General features: G+C 36.1%; 4 protein-coding genes across 5 annotated transcripts; 1 reads left to right on the forward strand and 3 right to left on the reverse strand.

Moving 5' to 3' along the window:
• The first annotated feature begins 3,478 nt into the window (after window positions 1-3,478).
• LOC125217106 (premnaspirodiene oxygenase-like) lies at window positions 3,479-4,985 on the forward strand. The gene is made up of 2 exons (XM_048118932.2): window positions 3,479-4,296; window positions 4,374-4,985. Exons 1-2 carry the CDS (start codon window positions 3,610-3,612, stop codon window positions 4,983-4,985), a joined length of 1,299 nt encoding a protein of 432 aa, XP_047974889.2. The 5' UTR covers window positions 3,479-3,609.
• A 58-nt stretch (window positions 4,986-5,043) lies between these two features.
• LOC125217107 (uncharacterized) lies at window positions 5,044-7,715 on the reverse strand. The gene is made up of 6 exons (XM_048118933.2): window positions 7,515-7,715; window positions 7,379-7,435; window positions 6,942-7,095; window positions 6,284-6,381; window positions 6,122-6,187; window positions 5,044-5,354 (listed from the first exon to the last, which is right to left on the reverse strand). The coding sequence occupies exons 1-6, from the start codon at window positions 7,641-7,643 to the stop codon at window positions 5,316-5,318; spliced, it is 543 nt and encodes a 180-aa protein (XP_047974890.1). The 5' UTR covers window positions 7,644-7,715; the 3' UTR covers window positions 5,044-5,315.
• A 588-nt stretch (window positions 7,716-8,303) lies between these two features.
• On the reverse strand, window positions 8,304-11,496 carry LOC125211639 (putative transporter C405.03c). 2 transcript variants are annotated; one of them, XM_048111517.2, is made up of 8 exons: window positions 11,152-11,496; window positions 10,260-10,655; window positions 9,944-10,158; window positions 9,730-9,800; window positions 9,543-9,644; window positions 8,969-9,083; window positions 8,673-8,808; window positions 8,304-8,566 (listed from the first exon to the last, which is right to left on the reverse strand). In XM_048111517.2, the coding sequence occupies exons 1-8, from the start codon at window positions 11,230-11,232 to the stop codon at window positions 8,507-8,509; spliced, it is 1,176 nt and encodes a 391-aa protein (XP_047967474.1). In that variant the 5' UTR covers window positions 11,233-11,496; the 3' UTR covers window positions 8,304-8,506. The 2 variants fall into 2 exon arrangements, with proteins under 2 accessions (XP_047967474.1, XP_088924167.1); XM_089068041.1 differs by having other exon boundaries at window positions 10,260-10,465; window positions 11,152-11,495.
• A 205-nt stretch (window positions 11,497-11,701) lies between these two features.
• MGD1 (monogalactosyl diacylglycerol synthase 1) lies at window positions 11,702-15,525 on the reverse strand. The gene is made up of 8 exons (XM_048115811.2): window positions 14,771-15,525; window positions 14,272-14,444; window positions 13,831-13,992; window positions 13,602-13,743; window positions 12,791-13,015; window positions 12,477-12,539; window positions 12,323-12,397; window positions 11,702-12,168 (listed from the first exon to the last, which is right to left on the reverse strand). Exons 1-8 carry the CDS (start codon window positions 15,251-15,253, stop codon window positions 11,935-11,937), a joined length of 1,557 nt encoding a protein of 518 aa, XP_047971768.1. The 5' UTR covers window positions 15,254-15,525; the 3' UTR covers window positions 11,702-11,934.
• Between the last annotated feature and the right edge of the window lie 1,850 nt (window positions 15,526-17,375).

A 17,375-nucleotide genomic window follows, 5' to 3' on the forward strand; every position in this document is an offset into this window, starting at 1 on the left:
CTTTTCTTCAAAAATTTTAACATAAGTCATGTTACATGTTTTGGGCTTTCTTCAGTATCTATGGCCTATTTTGTATATATTGTTGTGTGATTGTATATGTTCTTCCATAAAATATATAAATTTTTATTAATATGTTAAGTTTTGTTTGACTTTTGTATATTGTGATCGGTCTCGTCTCTTATTTTGTGAAATTTTATTTACTGTCATTTATTTTTATTATGGAATGAGTAAAGTAAGATAATGAATATAGGCAAGATTAGGACACCCACCCTAATAAACACACATGCATTGTCATCAATGTTACCTTATTCCATAGCATTTTCACACATAAAATACCATTCAATATTTCTAATTTCCAAATTATTTTTGTTCAGTAAGATTTTGGAACTAATTTCAATTTATCAAAAGCGATTATTTATAACAATAATTACATGCGGTAAGTGTTTGGTACCCTAAATAAGATCAAGATATATGAGTTATGTGGTTTATTTGGTTGTTTAGTAGATAAAATAAGGTTCATGTTAGGCCATCAAAGCCCATCTCAATCCGCTGAGGCCAGTAGCGAATTAGTTTAAAAGTGTAGATTATTTAACAACATAAAAGAGTGAGATAGCTTATCCATCTTAAAGCTCCTCTTAATTAGTTATCTTGTGTTAATTTAACATGCCTACCAAACATGAGTACGACGTCCGACGCATGGAAACGAGTTACTTTAGTTGAACAGAGCTCAATTGACTATTTAAATTTCGCTTTACATGCATTGGGTTGATGTTGATTTATATTGTACAACATTTCTAAAATTCATTGTTATTATAATAATACAAAATTATGAACTTATTTCATTATCAGAATTATTTAATACTCCATCCATCTCATTTTAGGAGTCATATTTGAGTTCGACGCGTATTTTAAGAAATGTAAAAAAAAATTAGTGAAAATAGATAATGGAACGTGAATCCTACTTTTATACTCCCTCCGTCCCGTTTTAGGAGTCCCTGTTGAGTCGGGCACATGTTTTAAGAAAAAAGTGTTTAGTGTGTAATAAATAAATATTGTAGTGGATGTTGGGACCCACTTTTAGTTGAGTGTCCAATAAATAAATGTTTTAGTGGATGTTGGGATCCACTTTTAACACTTTTTTATTAGTTGTAGTGGATGTTGGGACCCACTTTTAACCCTTTGTAGATATTTTTTATTAATTTATCTCAACCGAGACTCCTAAAATGGGACGCCCAAAATTGATCAACCAGGACTCCTAAAGCGGGACGGAGGGAGTATAATTTTATAATTAAATATAAGTGGTAAAATGTCAGTGGAATGTGAAGCTTATTATTATTTTTGGAGTATTTCAATCGGGACTCCTAAAGTAGGACACCCATATGTGATTAACCGGGACTCCAAAAGTGGGACATCCATGTATGATTAATCGGGACTCCAAAAAGTGGGATAACCTTACGAACAATATATCCATGCGATGTGCTATTATTATTAAGTCTCGATCGTGTGTTATTCTTTAACATAATTCGTTCTAAGTTAATCTATTAGTACTACTAATATTTAATTTATTCTATAATTTATAGTCATAATACTACTATATAGTCCGTGAATCGTACGGAAGGACAGCTAATAGTTTATAAAATCAAAGTTCTAAAATTCATCTTCATCATCTCATGGATATGAATTCATCTTCATTTTTTTAAAATCAAAGTTCTAAAATTCATCTTCATTAACCCGTGCTGACCAGATTTGATGATTTATGTTGGGTTTTGTCCCTTCATGTATCTGTTGTTCCCGGAATGATGAGGTAGCCCATTGTCGAACGTTACATTACCAAATTGTTGATGATTGTTCTTAGATTTTGGCCGGCGAGCGTTCTATTTTTATTTTTATTTTTATTTTTATTTTTGGCTCTCCGATTGCTTATCATTGTCAAATTAATTAGACGGTCTATTGTTGGGATTACACTTGACCAGAGTGTTGATGCATGATTTATGATGGCTTTTGGCTTATAACCCGTAGGATTTTATTTTCATTTTTATTTTTGGTCGGTGGGATTTATGTCGTGTTTAGGTTTTGGCCGGTGGAAAATGGAAATAACAAAATCATAATTTTAAATCTTAACCAATCTAGGCTTAGGCTTAGGCTTGGGCTTGGGCGTTAGGCTAGGCTGACAAATGCTCTTTGCTTCAGTTAACAAGATAATTATCTAGTTTAGTCACAATCCATAATAAATTGCTTATTGAAAAACCTAGGCGTGCAAACTCTAATTTCTAAAACATTTAAATAAGTTTCTTCTTTAGGATTATAATCAATTGCTTGTATATGTTTTAATGGAGAAATATGACATGCTACCCAACAAAATAATTATAAAAGCTGCATTAACATATGTTCCCTCTTTCTAATAATAAATGACATACTTAGATAGTTAGATTTATGACGCGAGATTTTAGATATTGATGTTTGTAAGTTAACTAGAAAGAGAAAATAATGTATTGATGCAAGAGAGAACTTTTCTTAAAAAGAAAAATATAATTTTTTGTAGGACAAATTAAAAGAAAAATGTGACAATCTATTACGAGATCGAATGAGATCGAAGGAAGTATATTAAACAATAAATTAACATTGAGCAAAATGTTTGAACTCATTTTCTTTTCGTTTCACGTTAATGCTAATTAAGACGTAAAATATTTGTGTGTTATAGATATACTTTAAATATTCTAACATACGTTCTGTCTTCCATTTTCTGTTAACGAGTCATTTTCAAACCTAATTTCATTTCCAATAAATTATTATAAAAGGCACTATTAATTGAGATTAAAAAAAAATCAATATGTAAACTGTCCCAATTATAGATATCGCATATTGCAACTTATTCACATTTGTACACAGTTTTATAGGAAGATATCGTGAATAAGAAGTTCAACCCGTTAACATATTTTTTTTCACCTTTATTCTCTTTATTAATTTACAGTATATTTTATTCAATCTCATATATTATTATCTTTCATGGACGTTTGGGAATATTTAAAATGCATGACTTTAAAATTAAACTTTAAATACTTTCTTAATCTATAATTAGCATTCCTATTTTCTATTTTGGTACACCCAAATAATTAGTTCTTCCATTTGTAGTAATTTTTCTCTTTACTAAGAAAGTTTTTCACTTCCAATTAATAAAATTTTAATCATTTTTATCTTATTTTTACGTTTAACAATTTTATGTTAAAACTTATGTTATAAACAAACAAACTACCGAAACTATTTGGTAACATAAGGAGGGTGTATTTTTGGTGTTATCTATTAATCGTAGACATAGGATAGTACTATCATAGGGGAAGGAGCAAGGCAAATGCCATGCATTTTCTATAAAATCCGTCGCAACTTGTATCATATACATCAACAAATCTTGTCACCATGGAAATCTGTTTACCATATTTGCTCATTTTCTTGTGCTTTCTCAGTATAATTATACTCTACAAAGTATCAAGAAATCGTCGCAAATTGCCTCCAGGCCCCTGGAAACTTCCTATATTGGGAAATATACACCAGATAATAGGTTCACTCCCACACCATGCACTAAGAAAATTATCACAGGTACACGGCCCCCTCATGCATATGAACTTCGGCGAGCTCCCGGTCATCGTCGTCTCGTCTCCCAAAATTGCCGAAGAGATCACCAAGACCAACGACGTCGCCTTTGCTAATCGAATCGAGCTCATGCTTCCCAAGATAGTACTGTACAACGCCACCGACATCGCGTCCGCTCCTTACGGGGATTACTGGAGATTCATGCGCAAACTGTGCGTGCTCGAGTTTCTCAGCCACGGCAAGGTTCGGTCGTTCCATAGTCTGATGGAAGACGAGGTTTTGCGCCTCGTGGATTCCCTTCGGGATTCCCAAGCGATGCCGGTTGATTTGAGTTGTAGGGTTTTATCTGCTGAGTGCCGGATCATCTGCAAGGCCATGGTGGGGCGTGTCTGCGGGAATCAAGAGGCGTTGGTCGCGATCGTCAAGGAAGCAGTGGCGATTGGAGCTGTTTTCAACGTGGCGGATCTGTTCCCGTCGATGAGATTTCTCCATTTCTTGTCGGCCGGGTCGCGGGTGAGGCTGCAGAGCATGCACGACAGAGCCGATCGTATTCTCGAAGACGTCATCCGGCAGCACGAAGAGAAGAGGTTGAGTGGAATTGATGATTCATTGGAGGAAGAAGATTTAGTTGATGTGTTCTTGAGGGCTAGTGAGAGAGAGGATCTTCAAGTTGCCATTACTAGGGATAATATCAAGGCCAACATATTTGTAAGTAAATAAAAAGTTCAATTCATCCATACCATTTCTAACTTCAGTTGATCCTCTTCATCATCATCGGCTCGCAGGAAATGTTCATAGCCGGAACAGAAACCTCGTCGTTGGTGATCGTGTGGGCGATGTCGGAGATGATGAAAAATCCACGAGTTTTACACAAGGCACAAGCAGAAGTGAGACAAATTCTCCAAGGAAAGGAGAGATTCCCAAAAACCGAAATCCAGAAACTGAAGTACCTCAAACAGGTGATCAATGAGACCTTGAGGCTGCATCCACCAGGTCCCCTACTCTGCCCGAGGCGCTGTCGGGAGGAGACGAGGATCGAGGGATATGACATTCCCGTCGACACAATAGTGATGATAAATGTGTGGGCCATTGGAAGAGACCTTGAGATCTGGCCGGAACCTGAGAAATTCGAGCCAGAGAGGTTTCAAGACGTGGCAACTGATTTCCATGGCAAGCATTTTGAGTTAATACCGTTTGGTGCAGGAAGAAGAATGTGCCCGGGGATCGCGTTCGGGATAGCAGGCGTGGAGCTCTTCCTTGCTCATCTGTTGTACCATTTTAACTGGAAAATCCCAGGTGGGATCAGTCCAGAGGAATTTGACATGACTGAGAAGTTCGGTGCATCGGCTGGGAGGAAGAACAATTTGCTCCTCATTGCAGACTTCTTGATTTCCTAGGAGAATATATGATAATAAAAGAAACTGTGATACTTCAAGACTAGAAATTAAACATGTGTGAGTGGCTAATAGCTTATAATTTCAAGCTTCCTTAAAATTCTGTACAAATATTACAATATTGTATTACAGTCTGACTAAGAGAACCTCGCAACGCTGAAGCAAAATACTTCTAGCATAAAATTAGGCAAACATGTAGTTTGAGGATTACAATACACAGTTAAACATGATTATGATAATGAACACCAATATACATGACTCTGCCCTCCGAGTCCCCGACCACAGCGATTAACAGAAGTAAGACCTGCGACACACACTACACATCTCGACAACTCAGACAAGTGGAATGCCTCCGCCAGAATACTCGACCTCCTGAATGTGGGATAAGAGTATCAGTAAAGCAAAATTATACTCCTTACTATATAAAAATGAGGCAAGATCGGAAGATCTAGCTTAGCAATAAATTTGAATTTCGTGTTACAGATAGGAATGGAAGCTAACAGAAAGAAAAATCAATATTAGCTGTGAAGTTTCTTAGTTTCGCGTCACAGTATTAAGTTGCTTCCTCCCCGCATAAAATTCCTTAAACTCTAGCCATTAAACATCTCAATGGACTCAGAGTTCAAATCTAGCAATTCATTGTTTAGGGTAAAAAAATAGCAGGGGAGTAAAGATATTAGATGGATGGTGGCCGTAGTCGGCTGCTTCTGAAAGCCCTGAACAAGCGCTTTTGGTTAAGATTTCTAATGTAGGAAATACTTCAACTGACTAAATTATGAAAGAAAAAAAAAACTGCATTAGCAGCAAGTGGATGATATTGTCCATCTATTCCTTCAAGTGGGCTGATACGCTTGAGCTAGAGCATTAGACGGGAGCTAGCCAAATTTCATATTGAGACATTCGATTATTTTGATTTATATTTGCTTTTGGATATTGAAAATGCATATAATATAAAGTTGGACTCGTTCATTTTCACCCAGAGTCAAGGCAAGGCATGTACCGTTTCCGGAAAAGCTCACTAATGGTTAAATTAAAGATAGGCTTCAAACCAGATCCAAATTCTTCATGATAGAAGCAAACTTCCAGCATGAATAAGTTAAATTTTATCAAATTGAACATTGATGATATTCCAAACAAACCTGAGCTGGGGGTAGGGATGAAACCCAATCTGACACATGAGTTGGAAGAAGACCCAATGTGTTAAGCTGCCAAGAAAAAAATGAAAATGTTAGGGCATTTCACTGCTTTGTTTTTTCTAGGAAGAGGACTGAATAGGATTTCTGCGGAGGTCAGAGACGAACCTTCCAGACGCCCAGTCCTAAGCCTACCAAATTAAGTGCGATAAAAACTAATTTAGGCAGCATCAAGTCCACTCTGTTGTCCTTGTAAGGCTCAAAGACTACAAAGCAAGTAATGATATCAGCAGATAAGTGGCATTTCTCAGAACAAACAAATGCAAAAATCAGCATCTACAACATGCACGATGCAGTTAGCACATAATCACCCCCAAGAGAAGTGTAAACGAATTTTTGGTGAACATTAAAGCACCTAAACAAATGGATGGTTAGATACAGTGGTACTTAAAAAGCTGAAGCAACAAGTTAAAAACAACCACAAAACATAACAACTGCATATGGCAAATCAAAGATACACAGCCTGCTATATAGAAAGACAAATAAACATAGGCACATACCAACTCTCATAAACACAAGTTAAATTAAACTAAGGAGACACAAGGTGCAGATACAAGGTGTTTGCCATAGTCTTGAAATAGTACTTAATAAAACGCCTAGGAAAATCATTGCCAGTTTTGATTTGCAAGTCAAGTAGTGAAAAGACTGAACAGACAAACACCAGAAAAGACACATCTGAAAAACAGCACAAATGGAAAAGGTAAAAAGGGGGACAAAAAAATTACAGTCACAGTCAAGAAGAAGAAGAACGGAAACTAAAGCTTGCCTTTGCCAACCCCTCGAAGCGCATTTACAGGCTGCAGAAGAGCTGAAAATGTTATGCCAATGCTAAACAGATGAACTGTGCTTCCAGCCATCCACATCATGAAGCCCATCATAAACAAATTTTTTATAGGCGCTTGTGCGACTTCCCAGGCTTTCTGTTAGCATAAATGAAAAACATCGAAGTTAAGACGATGAAACATTTAAAGAATCGAGAGGTAACATGATCATGATCCAACAAAATAGCCTCTTGATTGTTCATCCATAATAACATTTTTACTTCTAAAAAACCTCATTTTAATTATTTTCATATTGTCACCTGTTCACAATTTTAATAACTGGAAAAATGATTTTAACCTGATTGAAGCTAAATTCACCAAAACGCATTCATGTTTCAATTTTCACCGATTCGATAAAATTAGGCGAGAGCGCAACATTAACCTGAGCTTTCCAGTTGGCTTCTGCGTCCTTCTTCTGTTTGGTCATGGCTGAATCATCCTATCCAGTCAACACAGTCATCGAAACAGAAAATTAAATATTATCCAATCCAATGAAGCACCATGAAAATCATGATTACCTGTTCTTGCGAAGCGCGAGTGAAGCCGGGAGGATCAGGAATGTTGCGCGAGGAGTGCGAGGTGGAATTGTCCGTGAATTCGACGGCCCAGCGGCGGCCCGAACCCATCACTGCTTTGCCTTTGTCCATTGTCAATCGTTTTCGTTACCAACAAAATTTGTAGAAGTTTCTATGTAGTGAGAGTGGACTTCAGCTTGAGCTGATTGCCCATTAATTTTTAATCATTTTTATAATTGCTTTGTATTTTAATTTTATAGATAATTTAAATCTTAATTTTTTATTGACTTTTAGTCAGTCTCATCACCTTTGAAATGATAATCTCATAAAATTTAAAATTTTCAAATTTCAATTATCCCATAATGATAAAAATTAAAAATAATGTAGTACTAGCTAGTATAACAAAAAGTTATATTACCTCCATTCATTAAAATACTCTATGTCAATATATCCAAAATAATATGGAGTACTACTTTTGCTGTCATATTATGTGTGATTTTGACATACTATTAATTTTAATTTTGATCATAATGAAACAATTGCAAAAGATTAAAAAATTATATTTTTATTATATTTTAAATTCAAATATTATCAGATTGATCATAAATTAATCATATGATTTAAATGATAATTATTCTTTTTACACTGTTTTTCTGGAGAATTTTATTGGGGTTCTTATGATACTTGTTAATCCTCCAAAGGCTAATTGTAGTAAACACATTTTGTTTTCAGGTCCGACATTAAATTTTATAATGTTCTTATCAACAAAAGTTTACAACAAAAAAACACACATAAAACTAAAAGAAATACTCCATATTGATATGTTTAAGCAAAATATGTATTGTAGTGTACCACAATAAGGCAGAGGACAATTATACAAGGCAAGTATACTTCTGTTCTGTACTACTGTAAGAGATACAATTGCTGCAATTTTGGTAGTAAAGTGTGTCAAAGGTTAGATTCTAAACCTAATATCCATTTCATTTCATTGTGTATTATCTCCTTTTACAAGAAAGCTTGTCAGAGATACTGGCGATGATAAATCCTGCAAACACCTGAATAAAAATGAATAACAGTAATAAGCTAGAGCCCTGAAGCGTAGATCATTTTTCCCATGAAGAAGATGAAGACATACATACATAAGGGACAAAGAGAGCAGACCTGAATGCACCCGAGGATATAAATGGCAGAGTAGTGACGCCCGTGGATCAGCATGTCAGCAAACATCGCAAGGGGTATTGTCAGGGACATACCAAGGGTCGCGACCAAGGGGGTCGTCCACACGACAGAGAGTGCCCTGTTGCGTATTTGAGAGCTTGTTTTAGGCACTAATCCAATCAACATCAAAGGCTATAGATGGCATTTGTGGATATGTAACAACTGACTTTAAACATAAAGGTTCCATTTTTGGACAATAGCTTCATGTTTGCAGAATGTGAGGAAATCCGAGTCCATACCATAGATAGTCTGATATAACACTTCCTACAAAGCCATTGAGCAGGATTACTTCAACGGATGCTGAACTTGGGAGCTTGAACTGAGGCTCGATTCCGAGGGCATTAAGTGGAAACACTGCAACATCAGAATTAAGATCACTAAATGAATGTCGAAAAAACAATTTTTTTACTTCAATGCAAAATGGAGTAATACATCAGTGTAAATTAAACCATTTTGACTAGATCAGAATTTACATGCTTTTGCTTGTCGGACAAAGGATTCATTTGAAACCTAAATTCAGTTTAACCACGATTAAAGCTTTTATAAATACGAGCAGCACTCAACTGAATACTATATCATCTCTATGTTCAAACACAAGCTTGAGACATACAAAGTGATTAAACTTGTTTACCCCTATTAGCATTTCACAAGGCTACGACGTTACTTAAGAGAGTAGGCTATTTTTATAGTTTCTATCAAGAACGCAGGGGAGTTACGGGTAGAAAATCTTCAGGGGGAAATATCAGTATCCAAATATTTCAGGCACTTAGATTGATGATTTGGGAGGAAATATAGCATACTATGGTTTCTTACCAAGCCACCAGAGGCCAACAAAAGTGAGGAGTCCGATATATCCAAAGAACTTTTGTACATCAACCTTGTCCCCCTCGGATCCAGCTGATCTCTTGAGAAGCACTGTATCATACAAAATACTTGCCAGTGTAAGACTAAATTAAGTGAACTCATTAAAAAACCCAAAGCTTCGTTGGTTGAGGCACACCTGTAAATAATCCGTACGATGCTGCAGAGAGCAGACCAAAAATGTCTCCGGTTATAGAGTGTCTTCTAGTCCTGGAAAACACAGCAAAATTTAAACAATTAAGGTTAGAAAGTTTTCATTTTCCTCCAACATGAAGCACTATAATGGTCTTAACGTAAATGCATGTAAACAGATGATGCATCACTGAAACTCAGAAGCCCTCAGCCTGACTTACTCAGTGACGCTAAGAATCTCGTCCGGGGCCCAAGTTGTACCCACGGTAGTCATTGCAACACCAGCCATACTGATTAAAACAGCGATGACTTTTGCAGCATTTACAGTGTCCTGTCCAATTAATGCTCCAAAGAAAAGTGTGAAGAGCCCTGAAGTTGAAGTCAACACAGTCGTGCTTGCAACACTGGTATAGGCCAGAGCTGAGTTTGATAAATACTGCATTAATTTGGAACAACACAGACAAATATAGTCATATATAGCACAAGGTATAAACGGAAATCCAATGTGATGAAATTTGCATCAGTCAAAAAGACTACCTCCGTTATAAACCATATAGGAGCAAGATAAAGGCTGCATCCCATTATTTCCCACAAGCCAAGTTCATGCTTCTCTTTGGTAGCATAGTGCTCATCTTCTCCGTCCTTCAACAATAATGTCCTTCCACCTTCCGTCCCGTCTACACTCATATCTGCCAAAAGGTAACTATTCAGAGCTCCTTCTACATCGTCCTGCGGTCCACTTCCTTCAAGAGAAATATCCAGCATGGCTAACGAACTCGACAGGCTATTGTTTCCATAGATATCTTTAAACAACTTTCTATCCAATAATTTGCATATATAATCTCTCAACATTGATATTGGTAGAAAAACCATCATTAAGGATATCCACAAGTATGTCAAAGCAAAAGGCTGTCTATATTCTGTAAAAATTTTCTGCAAATTCGAATAATCCATGTCAAATTCCTTCTAAAGAAAACACAAAACTGACATCACAATTCTCCAAAATCTTCACAAGTATCAAAAGGATCAACCAACAACTCCAAAATTCTCTGACATGAAAATTTCAGAAGCTAATTATCAAATATTTGCAGATCATATAAACTCAAACACCTTTCTTCATTCTAAATCAATTATGATTCTGTAAATATCCATCGTCGTCGACTACGCATAATTCCATCCTAGTAATTAACTGATCAACAATATACAATGGGGGAAAACAAGAATTCCGAATAATTTGCTTCTACTAACTAATAAGAACAACTTGATTTGTAAGAGGTAAAGTACTAAACTTTACCAGCTAACTTCATGCACAGCTAAAAGCAAAAGCGAAAAATGCAAACACAAACAAAAAATTGGGGCAAAATCACCCCAGCTTACAATACGTCTAGGGCTCCAATTTTCTCAACATAGTAAAATTTTAGGGACGAACCTGCGTGACCTCTGCAGCGGTAACCCATATCAGCACAAAAGCCCCAATCATTCCCAAACCGGCTCTGTACCTCCATGCCATAATTCAAGAGGAAGAAAAGTAAACCCCCAAAAAGAAACAGCAAATAATTTGATCGAATCACAGATAAAAAGAATATTAGAGAGGTCGTGGCATGTTTCTGCCACTTGAAGAAAAGTTCCAATTATCGGAAACGCGTTGAATGTTAATTTGTAATGGTTTATGAAGATTGGGAGTTGACCAGCTCGTGGCAGTGGAGTATCCAACAATGGTGGAAAATGATCAAATTAGCAGCCACATTTTGATATTTGAAGTTGGCCAAGTTGAATTATACATTTCTTACTACTTTCCTGTTTAAATAAGCAAGATTTTTTTGTCATTATTACTAAATATACCAAATTCAATTTTTGAATTTTCTTATATGTATTCTTTTACTTTTCGATTTTGATTTACAAATTAAAAACAAGGGGGAAAGTAAAACAAAATCTAACAGACTTGGTCACAATTTCACAATATAAGTACAATCAATCCATGGGTTGAAAATTAAATTTTATTTCATCTCCACAGCTAAAGGCCAAGAGATAGATATTATACATTTGCTACAGTAATTTCCGACCGACCAAGATGAAAATCAATAAGCTCGTAAATTTCCTTTTTATAGTAACAGTTATTGCTGAAGGATTACAAGAGAGAGAGGGTATAGAAAGCCGGAAAAAATATCCTCTACTGGAAATTCTAGCCGGAAAAATTGGATTGGTTACTAATTCAAGCTGCAGAGCATTGACGTTCGAAGCTTCTTTGTCTGACTAATTCATGAAGATCATGGACAATCTTGACGACCGCGTCCGGCCTAGCAAGCCTCAACGCGTTCTGTGACATTGTCGCGAGCTCGTGCTGTTTAGGACCGAACCATTGCGAGACTATGCTGGCAATCGCCTTTGGAGACTTTGAGAATTTCCCACACCCATTTTGGACGACGTATGGAACATTCCCGGCTTCCTGCAACGTGCATGTGTCACAGCATAAACCAATGAAAATCAAACAGAAACAGCATAACAGCTATGAAAGATGGAACACATTGATGTAATATTCGAAGAAACTACGAATTTTCCCTTGTAGTATACAGAGCAAGAAGTTGGAAGAGTGTCACTACCTGTCCGGCAATATAGTCATTTAGGATAATTGGAAGTCCTCGTATCGTGGCCTCTGCAATAGTTCCGGGACCAGCCTGCAGAAACACATAATTGTTCAGTGAGCGATAGCTCGTTAAGATTCTTTGTTTGAGAATGAGAGGTTCGGATACATACCTTGGTGATAATGCAATCACAAGCACCCATGCAATCCTCCATTCTAGTGACAAAACCCTTCACCTAAATTGCAAGCATTGAGATATTTAGACTACATGCATAAAAGTTTATTACGCGTGATTTTAATATAATATTCCGTCTGAGAGACTGTATAACAAAGAGTAATTAAGAATCTGATATTGCAAGCAAAGAATATAACATTAAGAATCTTGCAAGCAATATCAGATAATTACACAGAAAAACCGATTTACAGAAGAGAAGTGAAATGTTGCATTGCTGTGAATATAGCCAGAAGGTTTTGAGAAGCTTTTTACCTCAACAGGGATCTTCCACTGAATCGACTTCAATTTGCTGACTAGCTTTTTATTTCGGCCACAAATCACAAGAACCTGACCGGTAGGTACTCCATGAGTTTCGTCATATAATGCATCCCCAAGTGCTCGAGCAGTAGCCTCGATGGGGCCCATACCTTCACCGCCACCCATAAGCAAAGCTGCAGGTAGATGTTCATCCATACCTAGTTCTCTCCTCAATTCGTCCTGTAAAATCGATATATAATTTGCTGATATTAGTACCTTCTGCCATGGTGAGTTCATACAAGTTATCACGTACGTATATACACTATCATATGGAGGAAAATTTTTGTTATACTTTCTCCCTATGCAATATTTTACATCATACAATACACATTAACCGATGGGCCAACAGAAAAGGGACATACTATAAATATTTCAGTGCCTAATAGTGGAAATTAGATCTGCAGCATTATTTGTAATCATCGGATAAGAAAAATGAAATTATAACCCCACAATATTCATAATACACATTCATCAAGATGATTCAAATATGAATCCAAAAGCAAATACAAAGACATAAAGTCTTGGTCGTGTGGTATCAGTAGCTTCACTAATCTTGATGAGTTGATACCTTTAGTGATAATATTTCACACTTCCAACAATGTTGTGGGTAAATCATGAGACAAATCAAATATCACTCCACCAATAAATTGATAACGCACTTAGCAAAATGAAATCTATGAGAGTGAGACCAACCTAAATTTCATTTTGCATGGGCTACTACATTAGGAATACTTTTTAAGAAAAAAAAAATGCAATGTAAAGCAACCTTAGGGCGAACAGCCTTCACAAACGAGGGCCTCACAGGAAGGCCATAGACCTTAATTTGTGAGCGTTGAAGGCCAGCTCTCAGTGCTCGTTTTGCTACCTCCTCCGAAGGGCAATAGCATCTCGTTACAAGCTTGTGGAACCTACCATGAGCCAAAATTATATATAAATCCCACTTCAAATTTTGCACATATGGAAAAATTGAATGCGAAAGAACCGGCTAGGCCTACCATGTGGGGTGACATGTGGAGAGGTCTGTTATCACAGTGGTAAAAACAATCTTCTTCAGAAGACCTTTAGACCTCAAGATACGAAGTGGAACATGTTGCATCAGTGGATGTACACTGATGATAATATCTGGCCGGTATTTCATCAATCCTTTAGAAACCTCTCTAGGGAAACGAACAAAAGATTTTGGTAAGAATCATGGGTGGAAACCGGGTAATGAGAAAATACAGCACACAGTTTTGATCTATGTCTATGCCATCAAGAAAATGACTTATGATTATCTTTTACGAAAACACAAGTCTGAAATCATGTCAGGAAAATCGATTCAATTTTACATTCATTACTATCTTATCAGAACGAACTAGTGTTAATGATTAAGCTCTGCAATGAGAAAAACAGTTGTATCACATAGAGTAACCATGTCATTTAAGAAGTAGAATTACCGAGCTATGAATGTTGAGGTGGCAGCAAAATTGGTTCGATGAACAAGACGCGGTGCAGTAGCATAATAAGTCATCTTCCACAGAGTCCCATGTTTTACAAGGAAGTTATAACTCTTTGGCAGCTGATTAAAGGGCCATGGAGTATGATCTGACCACAAGTCAGTGACAAAAACCTGTAAAAGAAATTCTTCAACACTGGGAACATTTTCAACAAATAAATCACAAAGCTACAATCAATCAAATCTTTATTTCCTTTAAGTTTCTGATCATTTTCTTCTTCCTACCTTGAGGTACAAAGCAACACATATACCACAACTCTTTCCTATAATTCTCAAACGATTCAATCACAAGTCACACACCAACCAATCAAACTGTCAAATATTAATCATTCAACAACCAAAAACTAAATCTCATTTAACAAAATTGCAAGTGTACATTCAATCAAAAACTACACCCCATTTAAGAAAATTACAATTCTACATTCCATCAAAAACCATACCCGATATTCGTCACCAAATTCTTCAGCAAAAGCTGCCTTAATAGCCTCGGCAGAAGCTCTATGACCCCCACCAGTATCGCTCATCAGAATCAGCACATTCTTTGGAGCATCCGACACAACAGCATCCACAGAATTTCGCTCCGTTTCCTCCAATACGCCATTCCCATCATCTCCACACCCATTACTCTCCCCGGAATCAACCTGAACCGAGGCGAAATTAAGCGGGAGTCTCTCGCAGTGGAACCTAATTGCACTATTGAACTGATTCAACGCTCTCCTAATGTTAAAGGCGGCACCTTTACAGCTCAGAGCCAATGAAGCCACAGCCCTGGGCTTCTTCCTCTCATCAAAGTACAAGTAATTCGACAAACACGTGGAGTGCCCATCGAAATTCAGCCGCGAGGAATCGTGCACTAAATTGCCCAACTGAGAAACGAAACCAAAGGGGTTCGTGGTTTCTTGGTTCACAGTTGAAGGCTGCATACTGGCAATCTATTTAACGTTTCCCCCAATGAAATTTACGTTTCTACGAATGGGTTTCCTACAAGCATCGACAGAATTCGTTCCTGCAAAAGAAAGACTATTCAAGACTTGTGCAGTTGGTTTTACCCGCCAAGTGTTTGGGATTGTGTCTGAGAGAGATATCGACGGGGAAAGAAGGTAAGAATTTGGTGAGGAATTGCAACCACAAAGATAAGATTTTGTGAAGGGAAATGCATACACAATCTATATATATAAGTGCATATTATAGTAGAGAAGAAATATACCAAAGGAATTCAATTTGATCCCTCTTGAGATATAGGCCTACATCAGCCATGAGAGCAACTCATTGACAGCAGACTCAAATAAAATCCAAAAACAAAATCAGTGTAGATAAGGTGGAGCGTGTCTAGCGAGAGTGAGACGACTCAGAAAGAGAGAGGGTGCTTTTTTAATTAATTTTAAAATTATTATTTATCTCTAAATCCCTAAATTTAGATTTTAAAAAATTATTCACTATTCTAATCTTGCAATTAAATTATTAATTTATTCAAATTTTGCGATCTTTCAAGTTATCAACGCTTAATTGCGAACAAAATATGTTTAATTATTCTTTTGACTTTGAGAAGAATTATAAAGGATTTAATGTTTTTGTCGTACAATGTATTAATTGTGTTGTTGGGAATAAATATGTTAGAATGGGCATTTTAAATTTGGTAGACGTTAATTGGACGGCGGTGGAGAGGTGGACGGTGGTGGGTTCATGGCGGAGACCGGTGGTGGACTGGACGGTGGTCGTAGTCTCTGCGGTTAGTTTCTTCACATGTTTTGGGCTTTTTGACCATTTCTTTCTTTTTTTCTTTTTTCCACCCAAGAAGTGTGAACCAATTCATCATCCAATTTTTAGTTACAAAATATACAAATGTAATTTTGAATTATTTGGGTGGAGTTGTTATATATGAAAGGAGGAATGTGAATAAATAAATATTTAAGAAGTAAAGGCAGTGATAAAATGGAAATTTATATATTGTATAAACTCAAAATTTTTCAATAATATCAACATAGTATAAAATTTCAAGATTTTAATATCAATACAGTATCAACACAATATCAACACAACATTAATTATTGGCTACCGTTGAAATTCTGTTGACATTTTCCTATTGATGTTTTTTTTTAATCTGTTGACATTTTTCAATAGTTCAGATCATAATTTTGAGTTTGTACGATATTTAGAGTTTTCATCTGGTCACATCCCTAAGAGGTAATAGTACATAGAATTTTCCTAGTGATGGTTAATAGTTATTCCACACTTCCACTTCTTCTTGTCCATATTTATAATGTAATGATATATTTTGCTGATTTATTCATATGTATTGGTCTTTACTCTTAATATAGTTCTTTTGCCTTTTTAAACCACACATCTATTTCACTATAATGCTACCGACTAGCAAATAAAATGTGGGGTATATAATAAAGTTGCACCCAAACCCTTTTAATGCTCTAAAATCATACTTGCGTTGACCTTCAATTTCAGAATGATTAAATTCATACATAGCTCATCAACTATCAGTCATCTAGTTGAATATGTCTTAAAACAAGAGATCAACGGTTTAAATTAAGACATCATGTTTCCTTCATATTATATAAATTCAAATACTTTTGTTATATATGCCAACAAAGTGTTTTCAAACACAATATTGCGTCAATATTTCACCTTATTTTACAGATTTAACCTTGTTTGACTTGAGCATAATTAGGGTTTCTGAGTCTAATGTTATGCAAGAGACTAGATCAAACCTCGAACTAAAAGACATTCAAGAAAGGATGGACTTTTCTTCTTTATATAAGCCTGCTATATACACAGTATATATTATTTTCGTAGTATATATTCTATACATGTTTTTAGCATGTGCATTTAATGGTATCATCCAATATTAGGTAGTGCTCCATTTGTTTAAATTTCTCACAAAGACTAGCTATAAGTCTAAGAAGATGGAGTAGTAAAATAAAATTGAGGAATATATGGACGGTGGGCTACCAATTTTTACGAGTTTGTTTTAAAAAATAATATAGTGTAGTTTAGTAGCAAAACGCTAAGAACACTAACATTGAATAGTAGGAG

Source organism: Salvia hispanica, chromosome 3, assembly GCF_029641045.1.
Source record: "Salvia hispanica isolate PSC_SH4W2 chromosome 3, Shi_PSC_v1, whole genome shotgun sequence".
Classification (NCBI taxonomy): Eukaryota; Viridiplantae; Streptophyta; class Magnoliopsida; order Lamiales; family Lamiaceae; genus Salvia; species Salvia hispanica.